Source organism: Panthera pardus, unplaced genomic scaffold, assembly GCF_024362965.1.
Source record: "Panthera pardus isolate Hobbes unplaced genomic scaffold, ASM2436296v1 HiC_scaffold_6, whole genome shotgun sequence".
Classification (NCBI taxonomy): Eukaryota; Metazoa; Chordata; class Mammalia; order Carnivora; family Felidae; genus Panthera; species Panthera pardus.
Window position 1 is genome coordinate 111,873,394 of NW_026526991.1, and position 23,994 is coordinate 111,897,387.

A 23,994-nucleotide genomic window follows, 5' to 3' on the forward strand; every position below is an offset into this window, starting at 1 on the left:
TATTCCAACAAATTGGACAACCTGGAAGAAATGGATAAATTCCTAGAAACATATAACCTACCAAAACTGAATCCAGAAGAAAGAGAAAATTTGAACAGACTGATTACCAGCAAAGAAATTGAATCAGTAATCAAAAAAATCCCAACAAAGAAAAGTCCAGGACCAGAGGGCTTCACAGGTGAATTCTACAAAACATCTAAAGAAGAGTTAATACGTATTTTTCTCAACAAATAAAAGACAAAGAAAAACTTCCAAATTCATTCTATAAGGCCAGCATTACCACAAAAAAGAGAACTATCATCCTAGTATCTCTGATGAACACAAATGCAAAAATCCTGAACAAAACACTAGCAAACCAAATCCAACAATACATTAAAAGCATCATTCACCACAATCAAGTGGGATTTATTACTGTGATGCAAGGTTGGTTCAATATTCACATGCTATATAACATCAATAAGAGAAAGGATAAAAACCATATGATCATTTCAATAAATGCAAAAAAAGCATTTGATAAAGTGTAACATCCATTCATGATAAAAACTCTAAACCAAGTAGTTTAGCAGGAACATACCTCAAGTTAATAAAGGCCTTATATGAAAAACCACAGCAAACATCATACTCAATGGTGAATAACTGAGAGCTTTTCCCCTAAAGTCAGAAACAACACCAGGATGTCCACTCACATCACTTTTATTTAATATAATAATGGAAGTCCTAGCCACAGCAATCAGACAACAAAAAGAAATAAAAGGCATCCAAATTTGTAAGGCAGAAGTAAAACTTTCACTATTTGCAGATGACATGATGCTATACATAAAAAATCTGAAAGACTCCACAAAAAAACTACCAGAACTGATTGATTTAGTAAAGTCATGGAATACTAAATATACAAAAATCTGTTTAATTTCTATACACTAATGATGCAGTAGCAGAAAGAGAATTTCAGAAAATAATCCCATTTATAATTGCATCAAAATCAAAAGATACCTAGGAATAAACTTAACCAAAGAGGTAAAAGACCTGTACTCTGAAAAGTATAAAACATTTATGAAAGAAATTGACAATGACACAAAGAAATGGGAAGACATAGCACACTCAAGGTTTGGAGGAACAAATATTGTTTAATGTCTATAGTACATAAAGCAATCTACACATTTAATGCAATCCCTATCAAAATACTAACAGTATTTTTCACAAAACTATAACAATCCTAAAATTTGTATGGAACCACAAAATACCTAAAATAGCCAAAGAAATATTGAAATTGAAAAGGCAAAGCTGGAGGTATCACAATTCCAGACTTCATGTTGCATTACAAAGCCACAGCAATCAACACAGTATGGTACTGACACAAAAACAGACAAATAGATCAATGGAACAGAATGGAAGACACAGAAACACAATTATAATGGTCAATTAAACCTTGACAAAGGAGGAAACAATATGCAAAGAAAGAGACATTTTCTCCAAAAAATAGGGTGGGAAAACTAGACAGCAACATAAAAAAGAATGAAATTGGACCACTTTCTCATAGCATACACAAAAATAAACTCACAATGGATTAAACACCCAAGTATGAGACAAGACCATAAAAATCCCAGAAGAGAGCACAGGGTTTAATTTCTCTGACATTGACAATAGCAATGTGTTTCTAGATATGTCTCCCAAGGCAAGGGAAACAAAAGCAAAAATAAACTATTGGGACTTCATCAAAATAAAAATCCACTTCACAGTGAAGGAAACAATCAACAAAAGTAAAATGCAACCTATGGAATGGGAGAAGACATTTGCAAATAACATATCTGATAAAGCATTGTATCCAACATGAATAAAGACCTGATACAACTCAACACCCAAAAACCAAATAATCCAATTTAAAAATGGACAAAAGATATGAACAGATATTTCTCCAAAGAAGACATCCAGATGGCCACCAGATACATGAAAAGATGCTCAACACCACTCATCATGAGGGAAATGCAAATTAAAGCTACATTGAGGTATCATCTCACACCTGTCAGAATGACTAAAATCAATAACACAAGAAACAACAGGTGCTGTCAAGGATGGGGAGAAAAAGAAACCCTGGTGTACTTTTGGTGGGAATGCAAACTGGTGCAGCCCTTGTGGAAAAAAGCACGGAGGTTCTTCAAAAAGTTAAAATTAGAACTATCTTATGATCCAATAATCCCACTACTGGGTATTTACCAAAAACTACAAAAACACTAATTCAAAGAGATACATGCACCTCTATGTGTATTTCAGCATCATTTACAATAGCCACATTATTGAAGCAGCTCAAATGTCCATCAATAGGTGAACGGATTTAGAAGATGTGGATATATATATGATGGTATATTATTCAGCCATAAAAAAGAACAGAATCTTGCCATTTGTAACAACATGGACGGTTCTAGAGAGTATAATGCTAAGCGTAGTAAGTCAGTCAGAGAATGACAAATACCATATGATTTCACTTATGCGTAGAGTGTAAGAAAAAAAACCAAATGAATAAATGTGAAAAGAAAGAGCAAGAGAGGCAAATCAAGAAACAGACTCAACTACAGAGAACTATAGGTGGAGTCGGGTGAGGTGATGTGTAAAATAGGTGATGGGGTTTAAAGAGTACACTTACCATGATAGGCATTAAGTTATGTATAGAATTGTTCAGTCACTATATTGTACACCTAAAACTAATATAACACTGTGTGATAACTATATTAGAATTAAAATTAATAACAATTTTAAAAAGTCAAGAAGAAATAAAAAGGAGAAAGGCTACTTTTGAAAATTGATTTAAAACTATGGAAAGTAAACAAAATAAATATTTCATAGCACACACCTACACACACAAACATACGAATAGAAGCCAAGACCAAAAATATAGAAAACCTAAAGATTAGATCTAGGAATCATAATATTTAAATATTAGTCTCATAAGGGTAAGATAAAAAAAATATAAATAATAATGAAATAAGTATGACAATAAAACTTCCTTGATTAAATAAAAAAATTTAAGATCTGGTGAAATTTCTATACTTCAATGAGAAATAAAGGCAAGAAGAAGACTGGGTCCCAAACAACATGCAACTACTATACCCACCTGACACTCTTTACCCAAACCTTCCATGAGAAAAAAATAATATTCTATCATGTTTAAGATATTGAATTGTATGGGGTCTCTTTATATAGCAGCCTAATATATTTACTAATAAAGATACAGATAAATCTAGATACCATTGAATTTTATAAAGAGAGAAAGGGTGGGAAGAGAAAGGGAAAGAAAACATGTACTCCATATGGTAGAATACAATGGCCATAAATTGTAGTAGCTCCCCTCAAAAGATGGAGTCTATTTTTTCAACTCCTTAAAAGTGGGCTGGCCTGTGACTTGCATTGGCCAATAGGATACAATGCAAAAGACAGTATCTGAGGTTTTTTAGATATTGGCCAAAAGAAGTCTTTCCAGCTTTGTTGTGCTCTTACTATTGTAAATCCTTCTGTAAACCACCCAGGGCTAGCCTTTTAGAGGATATGAGACTAGGAAGAGGTCCCATCTGTCACAGATGTCCCACCTGGGACTGCATACATGTGGATAAAGCTAAAACCATCCAACCCAAGCCAAGCCTTCCCAAAGAACACTTAACCAGTCACTCTGAGAAATGACTATCTACTGTATTTCTTTTATTCTAGAGTTAGTTAACATACAGTGTAGTCTTGGCTTCACCAGTAGAATCCAGTGTTCATCTCAACAAGTGTCCTCCTCAATGCCCATCACCCGTTTTCTCCACCCCCATCACCCTCAGTTTGTTCTCTGTTTAGAGTCTCTTATGGTTTGCTCCCCTTGCTGTTTTTATCTTATTTTTCCTTCCCTTCCCCTATGTTCATCTGTTGAGTTTCTCAAATTCCACATTTGCATGAAATCATGTTATATATGTGTTTCTCTGATGGACTTATTTCACTTACCATAGTACCCTCCAGTTCCATCCATGTTGGTGCAAATGGTAAGATTGCATTCTTTTTCATCACTGAGTAGTATTCCAGTGTGTGTGTGTGTGTGTGTGTGTGTGTGTGTGTGTGTGTATTACATATCTTCTTTATCCATTCATCAGTTGATGTACAATTTGGGCTCTTTCCACAATTTGGCTATTGTTGATAGTGCTTTTTTTTTTTTTTTTTAATTTTTTTTTTTCAACGTTTTTTATTTATTTTTGGGACAGAGAGAGACAGAGCATGAACGGGGGAGGGACAGAGAAAGAGGGAGACACAGAATCGGAAACAGGCTCCAGGCTCCGAGCCATCAGCCCAGAGCCTGACGCGGGGCTCGAACTCACGGACCGCGAGATCGTGACCTGGCTGAAGTCGGACGCTTAACCGACTGCGCCAACCAGGCGCCCCTGTTGATAGTGCTTTTAAACATCGGGGTACATGTGCTACTATGAATTGGATAAATTCCTAGTAGTGCTATTCCTGGGTCATAAGGTAAATGGGCATCTGGGTGGCTCAGTCATTAAGCATATGACTTTGGCTCAGGTCATGATCTCACCGTTCATGAGTTTGAGTCCCACATCGGGTGAGCTTGAGCACTGCATAGGGTGAGCTTAAGCCCCGCTTCCAGTGATTCCTGCCTCTCTTTCTCTCGTTCCTTCTGCCCCTCCTGGATTCTCTCTCTCTCTCTCTCTCTCTCTCTGTCTCTCTCTCTCTGTCCCTTGCTCACTTATACCCATTCTCTGAATTATTTAAAATAAAATAATTAAAAAATATATGTACCACATCTTCTTAACCCATTCATCAGTGGATGGACATTTAGGCTCTTTCCATAATTTGGTTATTGTTGATTTAGCACTGTGATAAACATTGGGGTATATGTGCCCCTATGAATCATCATTCCTGTATCCCTTGGATAAATTCCTAGTAGTGTAATTGATGGGTCACAGGGTAATTCTAATTTTTTTTAAGGAACCTCCACATTGTTTTCCAGAGTGGCTGCACTAGTTTGCATCCCCACCAGCAGTGCAAAAGAGATCCTCTTTCTCCACATCCTCACCAACATCTGTTGTTCCCTGAGTTGTTAAGTTTAGCCACTCTATTATGAGGTGGTATCTCATTGTGGTTTTGATTTGTATTTCCCTGAAGATGAGTGATGCTGAGCATCTTTTCACATGTCTGTTAGCCATCTGGATGTCTTCTTTGGAAAAGTGTCTATTCATGTCTTCTGCCCATTTCTTCAGATTATTTGTTTTTTAAGTGTTGAGTTGGGTAAATTCTTTATAGATTTTTGATACTAAAACTTTATTCAATATGTCATTTGCAAATATAGTCTCCCATTCCATCAGTTGCCTTTTAGTTTTGTTGATTGTTTCCTTTGCTCTGAAGAACCTTTTTATCTTGGTGGGGTCCCAATAGTTCATTTTTGCTTTTATTTCCCTTGTTTTCAGAGACATGTCAAGTAAGATGCTGCTTGGCCAAGGTCAAAGAGATTGCTGCCTATTTTCTCCTTCAGGATTTTGATGGTTTCCTGTCTCACATTTAGGTCTTTCATCCATTTTGAAATCATTTTTGTGTATGGTGTAAGAAAGTGGTCCATTTCTCCCAGCACTGTTTGCTGAAGAGACTGTCTTTTTTCCATTGGATACTGTTTCCTGATGTGTCAAAGATTAGTTGGCCATATGTCTGTGGGTCCATTCCTGGGTTCTGTGTTCTCTTCCATTGATCTATGTGTCTGTTTTTGTGCCAGTAGCATACTGTCTTGATGGTTACAGCTTTGTAATACAAGTAAAAGTTGGGATTGTGATTTATCCAGGATTGATTTTCTTTTTCAACATTACTTTGGATATTCAGGGTTTTTTGTGGTTCCATATACAATTTAAGATTACTTGTTCCAGGTCCGTGAAGAATGTTGGTGTGATTTTGATTGGGATTGCATTGATTTCTGCCTATATGATCTGTCCATTGTTGTAAGTGGAGTATTAAAACCCCTACAATCCCAGTATTATCTATACATTTATATATGTTTGTGATTAATTGATTTATATATTTGGGGATTTCCACATTTGGGAACAATTTCCACAATTGTTAGCTCTTCTTGATGGATAGACCCCTTAATTATGATATAATGCCCTTCTTCATCTCTTGTTACAGCCTTTGTTTTAAAATCTAATTTGTCTGATAGAAGTATGGCTATTCCAGCTTCGTTTTGAATTCCAGTAGCATGATGGTTCTCCATCCCCTCACTTTCAATCTGCAGGTGTCCTCAGGTCTAAAATGAGTCTCTTGTAGGCAGCATATAGATAGATCTTATTTTTTTCAATCCATTCTGATACCCTATGTCTTTTGATTGGGACATTTAGTCCATTTACATTCAGAGTGATTACTGAAAGATATGGATTTAGTGCCATTGTGTTATCTGTAGGTTTTGTGATAGCTCTGGTCCTTTGTAGTCTGCTACTTTCCACTCACAGAATCCCCCTTCAGATCTCCTGCAGGACTAGTTTAGTGGTCATGAACTCCTTTAGTTTTTCTTTGGGAAAGCTTTCTCTCTCCCTTCTATTCTGAATGACAGGCTTGCTGGATAAAGGATTCTTGGCTGCTTATTTTTCCTATTAAGCACATTGAATATTTCCTGCCACTCCCTTTTGACCTGCCAAGTTTCAGTGGATAGGTCTGCTACTACCCTTATGTGTCTACCCTTGTAGGTTAAGGCCCATTTGTCCCTAGCTGCTTTCAGCATTCTCTCTTTATCTTTGTATTTTGCCAGTTTCACTATGATATGTCATGGTGTTGACCTGTTTTTGTTGATTTTTAAGGGAGTTCTCTGTGCCTCTTGGCCCTGGGTGCCTGTTTCCTCCCCCAGATTAGGGAAGTTCTCAGCTATAATTTGTTCAAATAAACCTTCTGCCCCTTTCTCTCTTCTTCTTCTTCTTCTGGAACTTCTATGAAATGGATATTGTTTCATTTCATGGAATGATTTAGCTAATTCTCCCTTTGTGGTCTAGTAATTAAATTTCACCCCCCCCTTTTTTTTAGCTTCATCATTTTCCATAATTTTATCATCTATTTCACCTATTCTTCCCTCTGCTTCTTCCATCCTCACTCTCACTGTATCTAGTTTATTTTGCATCTCATTTACAACATTTCTTAATTCATTGTGACTATTTCTTAGGTTTTTGACCTCAGCAACAATAGATTCTCTGTTGTTTTCTATGCTTTTTCAAGCTATTACTCTTATGACTGTGATTCTAAGTTCTTGTTCAGATATATTGTTTATATCTGTTGTGAGAAATTATCTGGCTATCATTTCTCCCTGAATTTTCTTTTGAGGAGAGTTCTTTCATCATTTTGGCTGGTTTCTGTCTTTTGTATGTTTTAGTAGCTTGTTATGTGTCCTGCACCTGCAAGTACTACTATATTAAAAAGGGGTCATACACTGTCCAGGACTGGCACTTCAGGAAGTATTTTTGGAGTGTGGTGCATGCACTCTGTTGTGCTTTGACTGCTCTATTCCACTAGTCAATCCTCTGTAAAGCTCATCCTTGCTTGTAGTGATGGAGTGTTTGGACTTTCAACCAGGTGTGCTTTCATTTGTTCACTCAAGTAACCATGGAAAAAAAGGAAAAGGTGGGGAAGCCTTATCCCATATAAAGAGAAAAATGAAAGGGAAAAAGAAAAAAAAAGCAGAGGGTCAAAAGAACTATAAGACTTAATCCAGAGAGAAAGTAAAATAAAAAGAAGTTATAAGAATTGATAAAAAAAAAATCAGAAACTATGAGCCTGATTCCAAAAGAAAAAAAGAAGAGGGTAGAAATAAAAAGAAAAGGGAAGAACAAACAAATAGAAGATAGAACAAAAGCCAGTTGTTTGTTGGTGCCTGAGACCAGTGGGTGTATAAGTCTGGAGGAGAGGCTGGCTCTGTTGGCTCAGTCTTCCTCCAGTTGATAAGCAGTTGCCAGTCACAGAGGAGGGGGGCTTGGTGTTAGTGGGTCCTTCCTTTACTGGGGACTGCTGTGCTGCTCCCTGAAGCTCCACTGTGGTGGTATTCGGTAGAAAAATGGCAACACCCAATTTCTCCTCCCCAGACCAGGTATCTCATACCACACTGTTCAGGCAGCCCTCACAGAATATCATGGGCAGTTGGCTTGCCCTGCTCCACAGTCTCCCATGCCCTCTAGGTGCTTGGCTGGAATTCTGATGTCTTAAAGGGCCCTGCACCACATGGGACCATGTGCCCCTCAGCCCTGCTGATAAAGGGCCTTTCATCCTTGGGGAAGCAATAAATTCTCTTCCCACAGTACTTGAGAAAGGGGACTGTTCTCTCCCAGTGTGCCCCTGAGATCGCTACAGCACCCTGGAGCTGGCTCCTTCCCTCTCAGGTGCGCCCACACAGCCAGCTCTGGTCCAGAGAAAGTCACACACTTTCGTACCTTCAAGTTTTAGCTCCTAAGGCTGTTTGCAAAATAGAAACTGGCACTCTCCATTTTTCTCATTCCTGAGTCCATGGTCCAGAGAGGTTTTCCTCTTGTGCTAACAAGATAGTAAAGCCCTCTCATTTTCTCTCCCTTTTGTCTCTCCACAGAAGAGGTTCCTTCCCCTCCATGCCTATGCCATTTTATCTCCTCCAATTCATATGCACGTACCTCATACCTCGATCCTGCCAAACTGTCTCCCTCCACCTGTGGAGATCCTTCTGCCACGCTACAGATTGATTTCCTGGATGTTCCAAGTGATCTGTCCTCCATACAGCTGTGTTTGAGGGATGAGGGAAATCCTGGTCCCCCTACTTCCCCACCATCTTTACTCCTCCCTGAATAACTATTGTTTTAAATCACCAAGTTTTGGAGTACTTTTGTCATTTAAGAAAAGTTCACAAGCATACTTTGTAATAGAAAATATGCATTATTTTATGTCATTAGAACATTTACAAAAATTTGATACTGTGTTTATTTCCATAATTGGCTACCAACAATTTCTCCTACTCTATGCCTTGTGAATATTGGCTAGCCTTAAGAATTCCTTACAGAATGTGATGGAAAAACTACAAAAGCTTTCAATTCCAGTCTCTAACAAGCCTTATGGGTTTTGCTCTTGCCAATCTGGAAAACTGATATTGGAAGCTGAAAAATAGGGGGGAGGCTCTGTTATATAGTTATAGAACAATAAACAAACTTCAGGCTTAGAATAACTTGCAGGGTTAAAACCATACCCAATAAACTTGTGGATCTGGCTAAGGAAATTTCCAGCCAGAATACTTAAAACACTATTTGGCTTATACTACTGATATGCAATAAATTTATTGCAAGAGAAATAAACTAAAGAAAGAACTGTTCAATTTTAAAGCAGAAATCAGAAAACATATAGAGAATCTGGGACTGCCCACAAAAGAAATTCTCAAAGTAAGAAATCACTAGGGCAAAGATCAAAGCCATAGTACTGACAGTAAAATGTAGTTTCAGAATCAAAGTCAAATCAAGGGTGTGACTATAAGGCTCCCTGTTAAGACCTCAGAAAGACTTAAATATTCTTTGTGGATCCTAGTAAGACAAAAGTGCTTAATAATTAAAGGTATTGTCCTGCAGAAGGCTGGCATACTTTAAGTAAGACGTTTATTATGGATGTAGCTTTGGGGTAAAAGAAGGAATCACAGTAACATACAAAGAAAACAAAGTTTTAAGAGAAACATCATCATATTACACTTAAAATGACAGACATTTCAAAATTAAAAGAGATCTCTAGGTCCCCAATAAGCTATGAGAAGGAAGCATGCTGAGTGAGCTATTCAGTTACAAACATGAGCCATTTCTTATGGAAAAGGAATGATGATTCAGAGAGGAAAATCTACATGCCACACTCCAAAATAAGGACTACTTTATTTTTGGATTAGGGAATCATTCCCAGGGAGCAAAACTAGACTTCAATCAAAGTACATACCCTACCCTGAAAGTCAGGAGAACTGGTGACGTGTGTCTGCTTGGATTTCATAGCAGATTTCTCAACTATGTGCTTTCTGTTTCCCCTCTATTTGAATAATAGTTTCTATTGCAATTATCCTATCCTTTTCTCAGTAGTATGTGTTAAGTATGTGTTGGGAGGAGTGGGGTACAGATAACTCAACTTTTTAGATAACAGATTTCCAGATCAAGAACAGCTGTGCCAAGAACCCACATCTAGACCTGGTACAGATGATAAGATTTCCCTCCCTTTAAGTCTTGGCTGGCCCCTAACCAATAAAATGTAATGGGAATTATGTTCTCAGGTTTCTGAGCCCAGGTCATAAGAGGACTTGCAGCTACTACTTTTGACCTATTAGATTCCAGCTGTCATGTAAGGATGCTTGGGTTTTACTACTAAATGATGAGTAATGACATGAGAGAGAAAAATTCAGCCCTTAGTCATTGCACCAACCACCAGACTTCTGAGGAAGCCATCTTGAACAGTCCACAGCTGAATGAAGCCACATGAGTAACACAGCTGATAAAACATGAAGCATAGGAATCATCCCACTGGGCCCAGCCAACCCCAAAATCAATTAGAAATAATTATTGATCTATTAAGCCTCTAAATGTTGGTGTAGCTTGCTATAGAATAATAGAAAAATGAAGCAAAAATATGCATTTGACCACAAAGAAAACCTTTAAAACATCCAGAAAGTAGAGAATTTGTACGTCTTATTGTCTGCTGTTAATTTTATAAAAAGGTAAACCAACAATAAAAAAGTAAACTACACTTTTTGAAACAAAGGAAACTTAGAACACCTATAGAATTCAATATTCAGTGAAAAATGTATAGTTTGAATAGTGTTTATTGTCATAAAATGAGTGCAAAAATAAATTACATATAACAACTAATGCAGATTTGAAAATGAATTAAAAATAAAGAAAAAAGATCAAATAAATTAACAAAGATGAAGATTAAAATAGTTAAATAGAAAACATTAACAGCAACAAGAAATAAAATAGTAAAACAGTTAAATAGAACATAAAATCAGTTAGTTGAAAGCACTTAAAATATACAATCTCCTAGCAAATCTGATTGAAAGGAAAAGAAACAAAAAGAGATACTTTTATAAATGAAAAATAAATGGGAAAAGATGTAGAAATAGAGATTCAAAAAAACAATAAAAAGAACACTAAGCATAATGTAAAATTATAAGCAATTTCAAAACCATTAAAAATGGATGAATCTATATTAAAATATAAACTACCCAAATACACACACCAATAATCTAAAAAGGAATTGAAAAAGTGGTCAAAGAAGTACCATTTTTGTTTAAAAAGGCTCCTAGGTGATTTTGTAGTTAAGTTCTATATAATCTTCCAATTATGTCTCCCTTATTAAAAAAAAAAAGGTCCTTTTTAAATTCTGATTAGAAATGCATTATTACCTTTGTTATATTAATTTGAAAGGATCAATATTTTTATAAATTTAAATCTTTCCATTTGGCAACACTGAAATTTACATTACAATATCATTTACAACTCCATCTTAATAAATTCATATAGCATAATTAGCTAGTTTATCACTGAGTTAAATTACTCCCAAAACTCTCTAATTATTCTTCCTGACTGCAAAATCCAATCTCTATCCCAAAATTCATCTTTCATAAAACTGGAAGAGTAATCTTAATTAAAAATACCAAATGGGGGGGCGCCTGGGTGGCTCAGTTGGTTAGGCGACCGACTTCGGCTCAGGTCATGATCTTGCAGTTTGTGAGTTCAAGCCCCGCGTCTGGCCCTGTGCTGACAGCTCAGAACCTGGAGCCTGCTTCGGATTTTGTGTCTCTGCTTCTCTCTACCCCTCCCCTGCTCACGCTCTGTGTCTCTCTGTATCTCAATAGTAAATAAACGTTAAAAAAAATTATTAAAAAAAAACATTAAAAATACCAAATGGATCAGTCTTAATATTCTTCAATAAGTCCCCATTTCTTATTCAAAATACAAATTATTATGCCATCCATAAATGGCCTCTATCAGGCATCCTACTATTCTTCTCCTCAATCCAAAAATCCTATCATACTCAAGAACTGGAATTTCTCTGAATAGTCTTTGTTCCCTCAAGCCTTTGTCTCTACACATTCTATAGAGATCCTTCCTGTTTTCTAACCCCATATTCTCAATTACTATATCATAATCCCATTTTATAGTACATTATGTTGGAATAGGGACATTATGTCTCAACTATGTGTTAAAAATTTCAGCTTTGAAATTAATGTTATATGTCAATTATATCTCAATTTTTAAACAAAAAATTAGAAGCCTTAGATTTAAAAAAAATCAATATTTTTTGTCAAGTCTGTCCCTCCTACATTACATTATATTATGATATGTGCAAGAAATTTTTTCAAGTACAGATGGAATGTAATTATAATTACTGTTTATATTTGTATTAAGGACTTAATATCCTTAATACTTAAAAGTATGTAATTTTAACAGAAAGAATTCATGACACTATACATAGAAAAAACTAAGTGAAGTTTCTATAAATTTTAAGAGTTGATGATCCTTGAAAAGAAACAGTAAATGGGAGATCACACTTGAATTTACACTTTTTAGCCCCACTGACAGGATCACTGGGCTATCCAGTCCAACCAGAGTGCATCTTAGAACTCTGCAAATCTGGTCAAGTTATTTAATATCTCAGAGTTTCCTTTTCTAAAAATTGAATATAGCAGTCTCCCATTATCCACAGTTTTGCTTTCTGCAGTCTCAGTTACCTATGGTCAGCCATACTCTTGACTATAGTCACAAGATCAATAGTAGCCTACTACGTCACAATGCCTATGTAATTTCACCTCACTTTATTTCATCATGTGTGCATTTTATCATCTCATCACAAAAAGGATGAGTACAGTACAATAAGATTTTGAGAGAAATCACATTCATATAACTTTTACTGCAGTAATTGTTGTAATTGTTTTCTTTTATTATTAGTAATTGTTGTTAATCTCTTACTTCACCTAAGTTATAAATTAAGCTTTATCATAGATATGTATGCATGTACAAGAGAAAATATAGGATATACAGGATTTGGTATCATCCATGGTTTCAGGCATCCCCTGACAGTCTTGGAATGTATCCCTCTGGATAAGGGAGGACTACTGTAATAATAATTACTGCTAAGCATAACAAAATATGCTGTATGTGATTTGACTCACAAAACATTCAAATATGTAAAATATTTCTATTTTCTAAAAAATATGTTTGTCCTCATCCATATGATTAACCTGCCAATTGCCCACTTAGTAGATAGTTGCCTAGAGTAAATACAATCTATTTTTCTAACAAATAAAATGAAAATCACGTTAATAGAATAACAAAATATTTTTATCACTTTATCTAAACATGATTTTTTTTAAGTACAACTCTGGCTACTGACTGCTAGTCTATATAATGTCTTTGATGAAAAAGGACCCTTTGTTCAGGCAAATGCAACTATTCAAGGGTATACACTTGGCAAACCATGGGTTAGATTTCAACACCCACTTGTACCTTAACCCACCCCCTTGTTTAAGGCATAATTTGTACAAAGTAAGGGCAACCTTGGGTCCAAATGGATTATTTTATCTACGTCCTTGAAATACGTTAGAATAATTATTGGAATAATGATCCTCTAAAAGGTACACAACAAACAACAAAAAGCTAGCTCACTTAAAAACTAAAAGTTTTATATGACTTGTAAAACACTTTAAAAGCATTATAATTACTTGAACAGATGGATAATAATACCAACTGATTCTATTATCCATGCTGCCTGAGGAAGCAAAACCAAATGTATTTTCACTAACTGCAAATGCCAAGTAGGGTTCAGAGAGCCATATTTTCAGTTCAGATTTCACTACTAATTTATTCTCTAACTCCAAGTTAGTCACTTTTTAGCTTCTATTGATCTCTGTAAAATGGCCTAGATCAGTGATAGTACAGAAAGGCATTTTGGAGGAAGAAGATAAATTCCTTTAAAATTCTCATTAAATCCATAGACCTTATCCAGAAAAAAAAAAAAATACACTTACATAGAAAATTTTGACCTTAAATTCAGAAAAGAATAATTTTAAATGACATTAGCTGCTACAGACTAAATGTTTGTGTCCCCCCGCAAAATTCATGTGTTCTAACCTAATCTCCAATGTGATGGCATTTGGAAGTAGGGCCTTTGGGAAGTGATTAGGGCATGAAGGTAATACCCTCATGAATGGTTTAGTGGCCTTATAAAAGAGGCTCCAGACACCTCCCTTGCCCTTTCTGCCATGTGAAGACACAGCAAGAAAATGGTCTTCTATGAACCAGGAATTGGGCTCTCACCAGACAACAAGTCTGCTGGTGCTTTGATCTTAGACTTCCCAGCCTCCAGAACTGTGTGAAATAAATGTTTGTTATTTAAGTCACCCATTCTTTGTTATAGAAGCCTAGTATGGTCTGAATTTTTGTGTCCCGCTTCCCTCCTCTCCCGACCTACAAATTCACATGTTGAAATCCTAATGCCCAATGTGCTGGTATTAGGATGGGGGCCCTCATGAATGAGATTAATGTCCATACAAAGGAGGACTGAGAGAATGCCTTTGCCTTTCCTGTCATATGAGAAAGAACATGAAGTCTGCAACCCAGAAGAGAGCCCTCACCCCACCACGTTGACACCCTGATCTTGAACTTCCAGACCCAAGAACTGAGAAACAAATTTCTGTTTTTTATAAACTACCCATTCCCTGATATTTTGTTAAAGCAGTCCAAATGGAATAAAACACAACCCAAATGAACTAAAACACTAACTTAAAAACTTCAAATATTAACTATATAATGGGATTATAATAATTTTAAATACACAAATAAATATACTGTTAAATATACTGTTCTGTATAAAATAAAATGTTAAGTATGGTAGGCAGAATTCTAATATGGCCAGCATGATCTCCATCCTTGTGGTTATGCTCTAAATAATCCACTCCTTTTGACTATGGGTGGGACCTGTGAGTTGATTCTAGCCAATAGAATATAGCAAAGTGATGAGATACCACTCCTTTTATTAGACTGCATTATATAGCTAACATGACAAGATATCATTCTCATGATCATGTTACATTATATAAGACGGTCAGCAAAATAGAGAAACCGGCCTTGAGGAAAAAGCAAGCTGCTGTGATGTAAACTGCCTATGGAAAGGTCTCATGGCTGAGTGCCTCAGTCCTAGGAAGGAAATGAAGTTTGCCACATCCAGTTGAGCTTGGAAGAGTAACTCAACTTACAGAATAGAATAGACCCTAGCCATTACCTTGATTGCAGTTTAGTGAGACCTTGAACATAAGACACAGCTAAGCCTGCTCAGCCTCCTAACCCATTCAAACTGTGAGATAATACAAGTTATTTTAATAACTGAAAAATTTATGGTAACTTGTTATGCAGGAATAGAAAACAAATACCATAAAGTTGAACACTTTATATTCAACATCTCAAGTGGCCCTCTCATTTTCTTCCCAAATTTATGTTACTTGATTCTTGAACTATTCACATACATTTGTGGGACACAACTCCAGCCACTCACTAAAATGAGTGGTGTGATCCTCTGACAAGTCATTATAAAAAATAAAAAAAAAAAGTGAACTTGTAGCAAAAAAAAAAAAAAAGTATTCCAAAGCCAAGATGAAATAAAGGTTACTTACCTTTCATTCGATCACATAAAAAAGAGTGGACTCTATAAGTCACAATTACTGAAGAGCTTTTTCTTATTTGATTCTTACACCTCATATACCTTTTTAAGATAAATAGATACCGTTTTACCCATTTTAGTAATCAAAAATATAAAGCTCAAGTAGGTTAAATGAACTTCCATTGTCACAGAACTAGTAAATCACTGTTATGACTTTCAAGATGACCTTCTTTCCTCCATGATATTGTCTATAATTGAATAAACCATGGTAATTTTCATAACCTTGACAGTAAACATGCCTGGATTTACCATTTTATTTTCTGAAAAAAAACTTACTGAGAAAGTCAACCAACAAGAAATATCTTAGAAAGAATGTTAATACAAAAATACACACAAATGTACACACACACACATATATCCCCATGTTCACATACATACTAATGTTATCTACATACATAATTATCAGAGTGACTATTAATTAAATTTAGATGCATAGAGTATGTGTGTTACCTGAACTTGAAGCAAATCTTCTTTTACTTTAAGCTCTTTTACTAGAAACTTCTTCCTGTTATTAAAAAAGGTTTTTAAATTTATCATAATATTTTAAATTGCATGACTACTTTGCTTTCTTATTAGTACTTAAACCATTTTTAAAGAAAGAAAATTTCTCAAAACAATCATATTTTTAAGAGACATAAAATCCATATAAGTGATAAATAATTGAATAACATTTCTCAAGCTAACTTCTCATTGTTATGATTAAAATATGCAAGGGAGATGAGGCAAGGATTGTCAAAGTACACTGGTCATTTTTTCCCCCTCTGGTCATCTTTTCTTAAGTTTTATTTAAAGTCCAGTTAGTTGGGGCACTTGGGTGGCTCAGTCGGTTAAGCAGCTGACTTCAGGTCAACAGGATCTCGCGGTTAGTGGGTCCGAGCCCCGCATGGGACTCTCCTGACAGCTCAGACCCTGGAGCTTGCTTTGGGTTCTATGTTTCCCTCTCTCCCTCTCCCTCCCCTGCTTACATTCTGTGTCTCTCTCTCACATATAAATTAACATTAAATTTTTTCTTAATACATAAAGTCCAGTTAGTTAACATACAGAGTTATATTAGTTTCAGATGTACAATACAGTGATTCAATACTTCCATATAACACCCAGTGCTCATCACAAGTGTACTCCTTAATCCCCATCACTTATTTAACCCATCCCCCCACCCACCTCCCCTCTGGTAACCACCAGTTTGTTCTCGATAGTTAAGAGTCTGTTTCTTGCTTTGCCAACAACACAAGAAACAACACATGTTGGCAAGGATGTGGAGAAAGGGGAGCCCTCTTGCACTGTTGATGAGAATGCAAACCGGTACAGCCATTCTGGAAAACAGTATAATGGTCCCTCAAAAATTTAAAAATAGAACTACCCTATGATCCAGCGATGGCATTACTAGGTATTTACAACGAGAGTACAAAAATACTAATCCAAAGGGATACATGCATTATCTACAATAGCTAAATTATAGAAACAGCCCAAGTGTCCATCAACTTATGAGTGGATAAAGATGATGTGATACCCCACCACCACCACATACACACATGCACACACACTGGAATAATACCCAGCCATTAAAAAGAATGAAATCTTTGGGAATACAAGCTGGTGCAGCCACTCTAGAAAATAATATGGAGGTTCCTCAAAAAATTGAAAATAGAACTACCCTACAACCCAGCAATTGCACTACTAGGTATTTATCCAGGGGATACCGGTATGCTGTTATAGAAGGGACACATGTACCCCAATGATTATAGCATCACTATCAACAATAGCCAAAGTATGGAAAGAGCCCATATGTCCATCGATGGATGAATGGATAAAGAAGATGTGGTGTGTGTGTGTGTGTGTGTGTGTGTGTGTGTGTGTGTGTGTGTATAAAATGGAGTATTACTCGGCAACCAAAAAGAATGAAATCTTGCCATTTGCAACTATGTGGATGGAACTGGAGGATATTATGCTAAGTGAAGTTAGTCAGAGAAGGACAAAAATCATACGACTTCACTCATATGAGGACTTTAAGAGACAAAACAGATGAACATAAGGGAAGGGAAACCAAAATAATATAAAAACAGGGAGGGGGCAAAGCATAAGAGACTTATAAATATGCAGAACAAACAGAAGGATACTAGAGGGGGTGTGGGAGGAGCGTTGGGCATTAAGGTAAGGGGCATTAAAGAATCTACTCCTGAAATCATTATTGCACTATATGCTAACTAATTTGGATGTAAAGTTTAAAAAAATAATATTAAGTATTAAGTTCAAAAAAAAAACTGATAGTGGCACCAGGAGATAACCAGATAACTAGAGGATCAAACATCTCAGAGGAATACAGCAGGGAGAGAGCTCAATCTATAACATGACACCTGTTTTCAATGCCATGATATCAGACAAGTACCTGTACATTTAGATGCAATCAAGGAAGGATGGAGGTAGGGCTGGGGAAATCTTAAATTGATAGGATTTAAATTAGAAACGACCAGGAAAATCTTGAAACATATCCATTTCAAATCTTGTAATGTCTAATTCTATGGCATTAGCTAGATTAGATTTTTTGGAGGTTACAAATAGAAACAAAGAGGTTATAATTTTGTATTCATGAGTCAGAGGATTGTAAATGCTATATCTTTGTTCCCACAACTTTTTCTAAATAGACTCAACATGTTGATTTTCCACGAGAAGTTAGCTTTAGGGGCTGGCTAGCCTGGACCATAACTGCAACCTGACAATTGCCTTTGGGAAATTTTTTTTTTTAATGTTTATTTACTTTTGAGAGAGAGAAAGAGTGTGAGCAGGGGAGGGGATGAGAGAGAGAGGGAGACAAAGGATCCAAAGCAGGCTCTGTGCTGACAGCGGGGCTCAAATTCACAAAGTAGTTTGAGACCATGACTTGAGCTGAAGTTCATTGCCTAACTGACTGAGCCACCCAGGCACCCTGCCTTTTGGGAATTTAAACCGGACCTCAGAGCATCAAGAGGGGATTTTTCCTTTTTGATATGGGTCCTCCTTTATCCAGAAGTTAGTCATTAAAATCATGGCAATGTTCTATTGTTTAAGAAGATGAAAAAACTGATATTTTGGTAACTAATATATCCCAGCACCTACAGCAGTGCTTCCACAAAACAAGCTCTCAATAAATCTATGTTGAATAAATTAAAAAAAAAGGAATGAAATCTTGCCATTTGCAACAATGTGGGTGGAGCTTAGTAGTATGCTAGGTGAACTAAGCCATTCAGAGAAAGACAAATACCATATGATTTTACTCGTATGTGGAATTAAAGAAACAAAACAAATGAGCAAAAGAAAAAAAAAGAAAGAAAGTAGTCATCTTTTCCTCTCTGAGACAAAGGTCAAGGCTACTTATCCAATGAATTTCTTTTCAGAATTTATAAAACTCTATAAAGATTGAATTCACAGTTCCTTTTTAAAATTATGTATTTATATTAGGGGTTTTTAAATGTTTATTTATTTTTGAGAGAGAAAGAGAGACAGAGCATGAATGAGGGAGGGGCAGAGAGAGAGGGAGACACCAAATATGAAGCAGGCTCCAGGTTCTCAGTTGTCAACACAGAATTCGATGCAGGGCTCAAACTCATGAACCGTGAGATCATGACCTGAGCGGAAGTAGGACACTTAACCAACTGAGCCACCCAGGCACCCCATATTAGGGTTTGACTAAAGCAAATTCAAAATGCAAAAAAAAAATTATATTACTAAAGAGATATTCACTTAAAAAGGCCACTTTACAATAATCCACATGCATAAAAAATAGATCATTCCTTTCACAAAATAAGTATAATCAAGAAAAAAAAAAAGAATAGCCCAGACTGAGGAGTTAATATACAAATCACAAATCACTAGCTAAACATCAAGGAAATAATGTAAATCCTCTGTCCCTAAAATGATTTACAGATTTAACTCTGTTTACTTATTCCTGACTATCTGGTTCATTCTCCTAACCTACCTTTAGTTCTTTGTTCTTCCTTTCCCAGCCCTCTTCCTCCGTCATATCCTGGTCTGCTTATAAAACTATGGTATTACATAGTGTTACATTTTTTAGAAACCTGTTAAAAGTTATGTTTATATGACCTCAAATTGTTTGTATAAAATGAAAATGTAAATTAACAAGGAAAAAATATAAACATGTAGCTTTATATCTTACTCTTCTGTATCCTCAGATTTTCTTTTGTCTTTTTTCTTCTCCATTTTTATAGTTTTCTTTGTTCGATCATATGTAGACTTTGCTTTCTGTGTAATTTTATATAAGCCAGAAACAAACAGTTAATGAGACAATAATTAGAGGGAAATAAAAGATAATATGCATTACTAAGATTTCCATTTTACTTTGAGAATCACTATACTATGTTTCAAGAAAAATTATCTAAAAAGAAGCACAACAAAATTAAGGATACAATCAGAACGCTTGTTATGGTACTCTACTGAATGTAAGTTGTATATAAGTTAATACATATCAAAAGAAGTAAATTCCCCTGACAAATTACAGCCAGGTCTTCTCTAATACATACATATCTTCCTGAAAATCATCTATGAAAACTCATGCACTAAAAACTGCAGGATATATGAGAGAAATGAGGTAAGGTGCCCAGCATGCAACAAACATTGTCAATGATACATTTTTTAAAAATAGAAACCTAATAAAAACAGTTCCATTTTACAAAGTTAGATGATTTGAGAAACACATAGTATGAGAAATATAGTTCTTTATTTTGAGAAAGACATGAGGTGTGTTTGTGGAAGTGATCATCGAATAGGTTGCAAATTGTTATCGTGTAGTTTGGGAAGAAGGATGATCTGAAATCACATAAAAAGTTGTAATGACAGATGTGGACTGGTGTGGTACACTACAAACATGGTGAACGAATACAGTGTGCAGAGTCTGCTTTCTCCTTTTACCTAGTACTCTTAGCAGATGAATTTGTGCATAAACACATGTAAAATTCATATTATGTTCAAATTGTTTGTGTTAGAACAAATTTGCATTTCAAAACAAATATTACAGCAGAACTAACCACATATTTTAAAGTATTATTGAATGACTATGTAGTAATAGATTATTTTATACAAGAAAGTTGAGAAAAAAATTAACAATTAGATTACTGAAATTTGTAGATGAGCTTAATAATAGAGACCTATTACGGCATTAGGTGTTTATTTCCTGTTTTATACAACAACTCCCAAAAGATACAACTTCACTATAGTGGTAAAGTTCTCACAAGTTAAACACAAAGTGTAATAATCCTCATAAAATATGAAAAAACCTGTATAATAATGAATTGCAATGGAATTCTTAAGGTCTCCAGGTAACTTTCTAGTTTAAATATGAGTTTGGGGATATATTTCTTATACAGAAAAATCTAATATACATTGGCCATCAAAAATACTTTAAAAATGAAAGGAAAAAAGACTAAAAGTAATGAACAGATCATCAGTTACTTGTGAGAAAACTTCAAGTGGACAAAGATACTTGTAATTTCAGTACATAATGGAGAGAAGAAGTGAGCAAAGAAAATAAATATTTGAAGAAACAATGGACAAATTTTACTTTCAAATTTGACAAAACTTTATGCTCACAAACCCACAAAAAATATAAGGAAAACTAGTTCTAAGACATGTGATAATAAAATTATAAGCAATGATGAGGATAAAATCTTAAAAGCAGAGGAGGAAAGCAGATTATATATAAAATAAAGTGGACAGCAGACTTTTCAGAAACAATGCAAGCCAGAAGATAAAAAAGAAACTCTTTAAAGTACTAGAAAAAAAGAACCAGCCAACCTAGAATTCTTTGTCCAGAGAAAATATGTTTTAAAACTGAATACAAAAGAAAAAAGTTTTTCAGAAATCAAAAAGTTGAAAGAATGAATCAGCTGCAGACCTGGACAACAATAACAAAAATTATGAAGAATCCTTTAAGCACAAGAAAAATGACACTAGACAGAAATAAGGAAATATACAAATTAAAGACCAACATAAATGATAATTAAATGGGTAAATAAATATAAAGACTGTTTTCCTTATTATTTAAATCTCTTTAAAAGGTAATAATTTACAGCTAAACTAATAACAATGTGTTGTGCAGCTTATACCATAGGTAGTAAAATGTATGAAAATAGTGGTACTCAGGCTGGAAAAGGACAAAGCACATTATCTTAAGGTTCTTAAGTACAGTCTTAAAGGTTCTTAAGTAAAGTTTTAAAACAAGACTGTAAACCCTTTACTATAAAGCAAGCAATTGAGCAGCAAGTTAAAAAGTAATAAAGATTTTGTTACCTGGAAGTGTGGTGCTATTGTAACATATAACTAAAAATGTAGAAGTGGTTTCAGAATTGGGAAGTAGGCAGAGGCTGAAAGAATTTTATGGAGCATGAAAAAAATATTTAGCAAATTATGAAAAGAAGAAAAATATTTTAACCTGATAAACAATATTGAAAGAGAAAGAAAGAGCAGGCAGAATGACCATAGAAACAAGAATATTTCCTTTTAAAATCAGGAACAAATGAAAAATACCTACTCTCATCATGTCTATTCAATATCATTCTAGAGGTCTTTGCCAGTTTAGCCAGGCAAGAAAAAGAAATAGTATTACAATTGGAAAGCAAGAAAATTTAGGCTATTATTAGTCACATATACTTTGGATACAAAATTAAGTAAACAAAATTTATTACACTTCTCTAATGACAGTTTGAAAATATTTTTAAAAGATAGCAATTAAAATAGCATAAAAATCTGAAACATTTATACTTTATACAGCAAGGCTGTCATTCAGAATAAAAGGAGAGATAAAGATTTTCCAAGACAAGCAAAAACTAAAGGAGTTTTGTGAACGCTAAACCAGCTCTACATGAAATGTTAAAAGGGACTCTTTGAGTAGGAAAGAGAGACCAAAAGCAACAAAGACTAGAAAGGAACAGAGACAATCTATAGGAACACTGACTTTACAGGTAATACAATGGCACTAAATTCATACCTACCAATAATGACTGAATGCAAATGGACTAAATGCTCCAATCAAAGACATAAGGTATAAGAATGGATACAAAAATAATACCTATCAATATGCTGCTTACAAGAGACTCATTTTAGAACCAAAGACATTTCCAGATTGAAAGTGAGGGTACAGAGAACCATTTTTCTTGCTAATGGATTTCAAAAGACAGGTGGAGTAGCCATACTTATATCAAACTCAATTTTAAACCAAAGACTGTAATAAGAGATGAAGAAGGGCACTACATTATAATAAAGGAGTCTACCCAACAAAAAGATATACCAATTTTAAATATTTATGCTCCCAACTTGAAATCAGCCAAATATATTAGTAAAAAAACACTTAAAGAAACTCATTGATAATAATACAAGAATAGTAGGGGACTTTAACAACACACTTACAACAATAGACAGATCATGTAAGCAGAATACCAACAAGGAAACAATGGCTTTGAATGGCATACTGGACAAGATAGACTTAAAAGATATATTCAGAGTATTTCATCCTAAAGCAGAAGAATACAAATTCTTTTAAAGTGTACACAGAACATTCTCCAGAATTGATCACATACTGGGTCACATATCAGCCCTCAACCAGTACAAAATATTGAGATCCTACCATGGGTATCTTCAGACTGCACAATGCTATGAAACTTGATATCAACCACAGGAAAAATTTTGGAAAGACCACAAACACATGGAGGTTGAAGAACATTCTACTAAAGAATGAATGGGCTAACCAGGAAATTAAAGAAGAAATAGGGGTGCCAGAAGGCTCAGTCAGTTGAGCACCCAACTTCAGCTCAGGTCATGATCTTATGGTTCATGAGTTTGAGCCCTACATCAGGCTCTCTGCTGTCAGCACACAGCCCACTTCAAATATTCTGCCCCATCTCTCTCTGCCCCTCCCCTACTCCAGCTCGTTCACTACCTCCCTATCTCTCTCTCTCTCAAAAAAAATAAAACATTAAAGAAGAAATTAAAAAATGCATGGAAGCAATGAAAATGAAAATACAACAGTCCAAAACCTCTGGGATGCAGCAAAGGTGGTCATAACAGGGGAGAATATAGCAATACAGCCCTTACCCAAAAAGCAAGAAAAGTCTCAAATACACAATCTAACCTTACACCTAAAGGAGCTGGAAAAAGAGCAGCAAATAAAACCTAAAACAAACAGAAAAAGGTAAATAATAAAGATTAGAGCAGAAATAAATGAAATAGGAATTTAAAAAAAAACATTAGAACAGATCAACAAAACTAGGAGCTAGTTCTTTGAAAGAATTAACAAAATCAATAAGTCCCTAGGCA

The 23,994-nt window shown here is 35.2% G+C and overlaps 1 protein-coding gene across 4 annotated transcripts in view; it reads right to left on the minus strand.

Annotated features, from left to right (window-relative positions):
• Nucleotides 1-23,994, minus strand: part of LOC109276311 (coiled-coil domain-containing protein 7-like) — a 270,114-nt gene that overhangs the window by 163,016 nt on the left and 83,104 nt on the right. For all 4 annotated transcript variants that reach the window (XR_008419683.1, XR_008419681.1, XR_008419682.1 and 1 more), the window contains 2 exons: nt 19,844-19,929; nt 16,144-16,198 (listed from right to left, as the gene is read on the minus strand). Coding sequence is in view for 1 of the 4 variants with exons in the window: in XM_019465186.2 (XP_019320731.2) it covers nt 16,144-16,198; nt 19,844-19,929 (141 nt within the window). In the remaining 3 variants the exon portion in view is untranslated. The remainder of the gene's footprint in view (nt 1-16,143; nt 16,199-19,843; nt 19,930-23,994) is intronic.